The sequence below is a fragment of the Helicoverpa armigera genome, chromosome 31 (genome assembly GCF_030705265.1).
Source record: "Helicoverpa armigera isolate CAAS_96S chromosome 31, ASM3070526v1, whole genome shotgun sequence".
NCBI classification, from domain to species: Eukaryota; Metazoa; Arthropoda; class Insecta; order Lepidoptera; family Noctuidae; genus Helicoverpa; species Helicoverpa armigera.
This window is the reverse complement of record NC_087150.1, coordinates 1,881,182-1,889,887: the sequence shown is the minus strand read 5'-3', so window position 1 is coordinate 1,889,887 and position 8,706 is coordinate 1,881,182. Positions and strand designations below refer to the sequence as shown.

The 8,706-nt window shown below is 39.1% G+C and overlaps 1 protein-coding gene across 1 annotated transcript in view; it reads left to right on the top strand.

The window, feature by feature from the left end:
- The first annotated feature begins 987 nt into the window (after positions 1-987).
- The window catches only part of LOC110380951 (uncharacterized), a 35,695-nt gene continuing 27,976 nt past the window's right edge, over positions 988-8,706 (top strand). The window contains exon 1 of the mRNA XM_064043430.1: positions 988-1,193. Coding sequence (XP_063899500.1) covers positions 1,188-1,193 — 6 coding nt within the window. The 5' untranslated portion in view covers positions 988-1,187. The remainder of the gene's footprint in view (positions 1,194-8,706) is intronic.

Below are 8,706 nucleotides of genomic sequence, written 5' to 3'. Positions count from 1 at the left end.
TTTTAATGATTTTTAGTAAATACTGTGACGTGCTGCAGTTTTTTTAAGATATTTCCTAAGTTTTACATCTTTTAAATTCTTTTTCTTTATTGACTAGCCGACATCATAGTTTATCAATTAAAATTATCAAACATAACAAAAATGTAATAAAACATTTATTAGAAAAAAAAGAAAATAAAAATTCAAAGAAAATAACGCCTTTTTTTCAGTTTTTTCAAAATAAGTCCAATAAATGCCCCGATAATATCACTTTCTTTTAATTTATTAATAAACTACATGATATTTCCTACAATAGCTCACAACAATGTTTGCTGCTATTTCAAACAAATGCAAAAATACAGTCAGTTGAAATTTGAAAAAAAAGAGCAAAGCCTGTTATTAACAGGCCTGACAAGAAATTTTTTTTAATGATTTTTTTCAAAAATATAAATGAAATTATCCTTAATTTTGTACAAATATTCAAAAAATTTCGGGCGGTCACTTATCCCCGGGACACATTGTATAATGTACATTAGCTTAAATACTCATAAAGTCACAAAAGAACCTGTCGACCGCCAACCAAAAATATTTTAACCGATTTCCCAAACAAGAGGTCCTCAATTCTCATGGTGTTTGTTATTATTCGCAAAAGAATGCGAAATATCATGTATGACCCGGATCGGCCTCACCCTGTGACAGCTAAGTATTACATAAAGCTATCTCTAAAGTAAACTCTAAACTATGTTCGGACATTTTCTATACTCGTACACATTTTGAACCGGCTTTTGAAACCCCTCTTCGACATCCCCCCACTCAATATCCAACCTTATTTTACTAATGATAAGGTAGGTTTTTCTTCACAGTCGTCTCGTTAATGTTGAGGCTACCATAGGAAGTGTCAGCCCACTTTCTTAGCTCGGGTCGACGTCGCTTCGCTCAGTTCGACTCACGCGCTTCTCAATATTACACGAGTCCTTAATATAAAAAAAATAAGAAAAAAATTATAAAAAAAAGAAAAAAATCTGTGCGAAATAATGAATTTAGAAAAAAGTTTTTAATAAGACAGTGACGGTATAATAGTGTTTTTTTTTTGTTTAAAAATTATTTTAAAAAAATCGCGTGTGTGTAAAAACGTTGTTTTTGAGTGGGATTTTTTTGGATAATTTTTGCGTTGAAGAAGATTTTTTTGGCTGTAACTGGCGGACAATATGATGGTGAGTGGACATTTTTTTTTTCAAAAATAACCATTACACTTAATTGCAAAAAAGTTTGGTCATTAGTATTTTTCAAAAATATTTTTCTGACCTTAATTATTTACTCTCGTTAGTAATGAGGGTTTCGAAAAATGGCGTCCACGAGGTGGCAGCACCGAGTCGTCAGGTCCAGATAACTGTCAAAGTGCTTATCTTTACTATGAATAGTGAACGATTTTAGTGTTTTTTTTATTTTATAATTAAAGCACTGCATTATTGTTTTACTATTGCGGTTGAGTAAATAAAAAAAACTAAATCATATTGTGTTAAAAAATTTTTCAACAAGCTTTTCCTTAGTACCAGTGACTTTTGCATCCTCTCTCTTAGCTCAATTTTTAGTTCGGAAACCTTATTCTGACCGTAGTCCATAATAAAATCAATAACACTTCCAATATAACAGAATTTCAATAAACAATAAGTTCGGCACCTACAATTCCATACTATTTGACAGCTGTTTGGACCAGACGCATACGTGGCGCCACCCGGTGGCAGAAAAAATTTCAAAAACCCTCATTAAGAACGCTTAAAATTCAACAAAAAACTATAAAAATAATGACAAGAGCATTTCAACTTAATGAATAGTTTTTATGAGTAAAATATTTAGCTGAGACTAAATTCATATTCATGTATAATTCATAAGTTTCTACGTCCATACTTTAGAGAAATAATGATAACTTCGAAAGCGACATTATAACACAAAAATTATACTTTTTTAAACATTTTTATCAAGCGACTTTGCTTATACGTATTTCAAGATTAATCATTTTGTTTTTTTTTTACGAGAAATCTTCAGTTTCACTACATAAAGCTCAATGTTTTCTGTGTATGTGTGCGTAAAATCTCATTAATTTCGCAGTTAAAATCATATTTCATAGGCTCGTAAACTTTCTTAAGCTGTGTGAAATAAAGCCAGTATGCTTCTTAATGACCGACGGACAAAACCGGAGGCAAATTATTATGGAATACATCATCATCCTCCGAGCCTTTTCCCAACTATGTTGGGGTCGGCTTCCAGTCTAACAGCATGCAGTTGAGTACCAGTGTGCCACAAGGAGCGACTGCCCTATCTGACCTCCTCAACCCAGTTACCCGGGCAACCCAATACCCCTTGGTTAGACTGGTGTCAGACTTACTGGCTTCTGACTACCCGTAACGACTGTCAAGGATGTTCAATGACAGCCGGGACCTACAGTTTAACGTGCCATTCGAAACACAGTCGTCAATAAGTAGGAAAAACCTACGTTAGGCTTTACGAAAAATCAATTTCAACTTGAGCAGAAAAGATACCTCAACTCACCGCAAAAGCTTTACTGGGCTTACCTCGAGTGAAACCGCAGAACTCTACTAGTTTATAAAGTAAACAGTTAATAGTCACAATACAACAGGTTAAGACACCTGTTGTCCATTATTTATACATCATACAAAAAGTTTTTTATATGTAGTAGTAAGTTGACCTTTCAATATTCAAAACGGCTGAACCGATACAAAATTTCACTTACATATAATACACTAGCTTCTGCCAGCGGTTTCACCCGCATCCCGTGGGAACTACTTCCCGTACCGGGATAAAAAGTAGCCTATAGCCTTCCTCGATAAATGGGCTATCTAACACTGAAACAAATTTTCAATTTGGACCAGTAGTTCCTGAGATTAGCGCGTTCAAACAAACAAACTCTTCAGCTTTATAATATTAGTATAGATAGGTAAATAACCAAACTCGATTTTAAGCTACTTTTCACCCGATTCTGCTCAGCATTTCCCATAGCAAAACACGTCGTAATATAATATTTGTGTTGAATTGGTCACTTTCTCCAGCATTAGCATATATTTGCATCTCGCGAGATGAGCGCAGCATCTCGCTTGAAAGTGAAACTAGGAACCGGATCATTGGACAGTGAGAGTGTGACCTCGAGTACGTCAGTTCGACTCCCTGCTCGGGTATAGTTATCGGCACGGATAATGAGCTCTGTGCGGAAGAGTCGGGATCGCTTTGTGCACTGTACACTTATGGCAATAAACCAATTAATCACTTCTGTGCAGGTGAAGGTCAGGGCTCAATATCCTTGCCGATGATTATAATATTGTAGGCTTAACTGATATTGTTAGAATATAATTTTACTAGCTTCCGCCCGGTTCGGTTATATCGCATTTCCAAGAGAAATCTTCAAAAGTCCGGGATAAAAACTATCCTATGTTCTTTCTCAAGGTCAATAGATCTCTGTGCCAAATTTTATTCAAATCAGTTCAGTGGTTTAAACATGAAAGCGTAAGAGACAGACAGAGTTACTTTCGCATTTATAATATTAGTAGGGTCATTTTGACAGTTGTCATATTCGCTGCTCTGAAGTTGATATCTATTGACATTCAATATATACGGACAAAACACTGCTACAAAAATTAGGCAATTTATCGTAGAAACAGGATTTGTAAGTGACCTTACACGTCTGGGAATCGAACCCAAGACACCCAGACCAACATCTAACTACACCACTATTTTGCAAATTTTGTTCGTGTGTAAAAATAATCACAATTTTACACAGGAATATTAAAATATTCGAAAATATCAATTTTAACTAACATAATGCAAGCATAAAAGTGTCAATCTGAGTTCGTTGTTTTCACAAATACAATGTAGAAATTATAATATCGTACTACTTTTTATGTGGTGTTTCTATCAAAACCTGATTATAGTAAGTAGGCATTTATAGTTTAGGTAAAAACTAGCAAATAAATATTTGTATCGACCCACATTCTTCATAACTTTCTATGCAAATAAATAAAATTCTTGTTTCGTCATCATCTGCCTAGCCTTTTCCCAAATATGTTGGGGTCGACTTCCAGTCTAACCGGATGCAGCTGAGTACCAGTGTGTTATAGAGCGACTGCCTATCCGACCTCCTCAACCCAGTTACCCGGGCAACCCAATACCCCTTGGTAGGACTGGTGTAAGACTTGGCTTCTGACTACTCGTAACGACTGCTAAAGATGTTCAAATGACAGCCGGGACCCAGCATTTTATAGTGCCTTCCGAAACACGGAGGAACTCGTCATGACAAGATGGTCACTCATAAGCCAAGCTCAATCTTGTGATCGATCAACCCGTTCGGCTGTGACTTAGACACGAGCTTCTAAAAGACCAATATTTTGGTGAGATATCATCAAATGACGGCTCCCGCTGTGGATGCAGCGTGAGGGAGTGTCAGACTCTTACTGATTAAACCCACCATGTTCCTTCTTAAGCCCTTTATGTGCCAGCGTCGCGGTAATGAGCGCGAACAATCCCGCAGAACTTTTGGTCTCATATACATAGAATGCAATAATAGTTCCAGGAAATGAAATGAAATCGTTTATTTTGCAAGTTGGACATTACATCACTTTTACACGTCATTTTAAGAACGCTGGGGTCGGCATTTCCTAACTGACTGATCCCTGAGAAATGCCGAAACAAACTCAAGGGTCATAGTCTCTTTTAAAGTACATGCGAATCTATACTAATATTATAAAGCTGAAGAGTTTGTTTGTTTGTTTGTTTGAACACGCTAATCTCAAGAACTACTGGACAAATTTGAAAAATTCTTTCAGTGTTAGATAGCCCATTTATCGAGGAAGGCTATAGGCTACTTTTTATCCCGGCACGGGAAGTAGTTCCCACGGGATGCGGGTGAAACCGCTGGCAGAAGCTAGTCAAATAATATTGCGTGTGAGTGTCACCATGTACGCGGTCTGGAATGGCCTTTTGAGGAAGGATGAGATCAATTTTCTTTGGTACCACAATATCTATGAAGAAGCCACTTAATTCCGACATGAATCAGTTAATTGCTTTTAGTAATTATCTTCATCTGACTTCCTCTTCCGTCAACCTTTCTCTACACTGGCGTCGCCTCCTCGAGTCTAATGATACGAGAGTTTCTCTCAAGTTTACCAGGTGCGGGAAATTGTGTCACACACGTAGATATTAGGTTTTTGTGTATAATGAGGGAAGTAGTTAGTGCTAATAGAGAATTTATGATGAGTTTCGATGCGTCAGTGTTCGCCGATAATGAGGTCTTGCGTTCGATTCCTGGATTAGACATATTGATAAAATGGTCTGCCTAGTCGTCTTGTAAATGAGTAGTCTTTTTTTAACGACGTCAAAAATCATCAAATTATCAATAATCATCCCGCTGTGGGTTAGCAGCGGTGAGGGAGTGTCAGACTCTTACTGACTAAAAACCGTCGTGTTCCGTCGTAAGCCTTTTGTGTACCAGGGCCGCGGTAACTCGCGCGAACAATCCCGCAGCCCCAGTAAATGATTAGTGTAAATGTCAAGATTAGTAAATGAGTAGTCTTGAATCGAATATATGGTGGGTACATAACCCGAATTCGCACTTTAATCTTACTTTGGGCTCTGTTCGTCAGCAATGATTGGTATAACAGCACGTATGAGTTCGTCGTCACAGCCTGAAATCGTCCATAAGATTGAGTGTTGGGCCAGACATGAGATCCGAGGATTTGTCAATGCTCACCACCCTTTTTTTTGTTGTCGCTGGCCTAAAAATGATATTACGCATCCCCTTCCTGATGGGAGAGGTGTATGCGGGACTCCCCGAATAAGTCGTTTCCGGTATTACCACTAAAAAGGCCCAGCGGCACTCCGACCTCGCCTGAGTGGAGGGGGTCTGGGAATCTATGGCGTCAAGTCCCCCACCGGTGACTGCCCGCCTAACGGCAGGCCCCTCATACCTCCCCCCAGTGGGGATGGGTGGGTTTAGAACCCTGACATTAGCAAATCAACCTGCTGCACACGCGATATGATAGAAATGTGTGAGCTCTGACCTACATCTGCGCAGAAGTAATTTAGTGGGTCCGTTTTGTGGTATGAAGTGAGGCGCGGGAGCGGGCTAGAGTGGTGATTGGCCCGCAGTGCATCGCGTCATAGCCGACACTCGGGATTGGTTTTTTGCAAATGAAGGTTCAAGGCTCAAGATTCGTGCCGATAGCTATAGTAGTATGTAGTTTGTACATGACAGGAACTGGCAGTATCCAGTAGTCAACACTACGATAGAATCTTAAAATTGAAATTGAAGAATACAATTATTACACTTTCACGTTTAATTAGTAAAAACCCCTCACAAATGTTACGTTTAGTCACGTTTTCTACAATGTCTGTCTGTATGTATGTCAGCGTGATTGCGTGTCTTCACTCGCACTAACTCCGGCCCTTGGCAATTCAATCACTACTATAGTTTATAGCTGCCGAACTATTAACAGATTTCAGTAAATGGCCATGTATCACGCACATAGTTAATACATATGGTTTCACATGATTTTCAAAGAAACTCGTTTGATTCGGATAAAAACTATCTCATGTTCTAGATTAAGGTTATAGCTGTGTCGGTCCTGCGCCTGATCTCTACCAGTCGTGTCGGATTGCCGTCCCATCGCGCTATGAGAGTGAAGGAATAGTGAGTGCACCTGTGTCTGCGCAAATGCTCGTGCACTATAATATGTCCTGCGCAGCTGGCTGATTTCCTTAAATGAGGACAGCCGCCGTGGCCGAAATCGGCCGTGGATGCCATTACTAAGTTGCATCTTAATTGGCTTGACCATTCATTTGTGACTTAAAATATGATAAATTAGTGCTACTAGTTTCGCGCTGACTGCCCCGTTGTTCTAATGACCGTGGGTTCGATTCCTGGGTTGAACCAAAATTAATTTGTGGATTTTAGAGACTTACACAAAGCAGCCCGGAGCCTGGAAATTTGTGATTGATACACCCGTGCATCGGAGAGCACGTTAATGTCGGTCCTGCGCCTGATCTCTCTCCGGTCGCGTCGGATTGTCGTCCCATTGCGCTATGGGAATCGAACTTAAGACTCAGTTTTAAGCAATGTGTTTGCAGCCACTAGACCAAAGAATTATTTAGAACTCTCACTTGCCTTTCGAAGTTTAGTTAGTAAAATATAATGATAGTAATATGTTCACAGTTTGAAGACAAAAATAACAATTATATACGCTCTAGTTACGATATGAGCGCGAGACGGCAGTGTATGAGTCATCCGCCTAGCCTTTTCTCAAATATGTTGGGGTCAGCTTCCAGTCTAACCGGGTGCAGCTGAGTACCAGTGTTTTACAAGGAGCGACTGCCTATCTGACTTCTTCAACCCAGTTATAATCATCGGCACGAATCTTGAGCGCTGACCTTCACCTGCGCAGAAGTAATTTATTGGGTCCTTTTAGCATATTTAAGAGTCAGTTAGACTATTTTACACTATTATGGACTTTTTATGAGCTACTACTAAAAACTATGTACACTGCCGTGCATTAATATTGGGTCAGCCCAACCTATAAACAATTACACTAGGGAGCAAAAAAAACAGACTCAACAAAACTACTATTTACTACACTATCTTGCACATTAATTGACCTAGCCTCCAATACCTATATACTACACTATCGTGCATATTAATATCGCTAGCATGTACATGTCGTGCATAAAAATTGGGTCAACCAGACCCATAACCATACTTATAATTAGACCTGTTTACACTACCTTACAAATGAATTGACCCAGCCCCCAACACACCTATACACTGTTATTTTATGTTACAACTTTTTTTTTATCGTCCCACTGCTGGGCTGCGGCCTCCTCTCACACGGAGAAAAATTGAGCATTAATCACCACGCTTGCTCAATGCGGGTTGATGATTTCAGACTATATAGTCCAGGCTTCCTCAAGATGTTTTCCTTCACCTTTTATCAGCCATTGGTGTCTAAGATATCCTAAGAAAGTACATACAAACTTAGAAAAGTTGCATTGGTACTCGCCTGACCTGGAATCGAACCCACACCCTCATATTCGAGAGGTTGGTTCTTTACCCACTAGGCCACCACGACCTTCGTAGGTAGGCAGAGTAAACATTACACTGCCTTACACATTAATTGACCCAGCCTCACACCTATACTACACTGCAGTGCACACAAATATACCCAACGTACACCACAGTGCACAGACACGGCCGTGACAGTGACCGTGAGACTCCCAGTGTAGGCATTGTTACATCGTGGGAGTATGCTAATGTAGATAGACTACGTTGTATGTAGACGAGACGGTGATGGGAGTGGGTTTTAGTGCTTTGAAAGAGGACTTGTCAAAGTCAAATCACTTATTTCATTTAGGTCTTTACAAGCACTTAAACCATTTAAACCATTTATTTAGCCACACATACAGTCATTGAAAAATAACAAAAAGTATACAAGAAAAAAAAGAACCAGTGTGGCAAGGGGTATATCTCAGTAAAAGCTGTGCTGCGCACAGCCCTGATTTTCAGATATCCCCTGACCATCATTGAAATTAAAACGGTAAAATTTACACGCACACGAAATTTTAAAACAATAAATAAATTATATAAATTAACTTAAAAAAACCGGCCAAGTGCGAGTCGGACTCGTGCACGAAGGGTTCCGTAAATTACAGTTAAATCAACCTATCTCA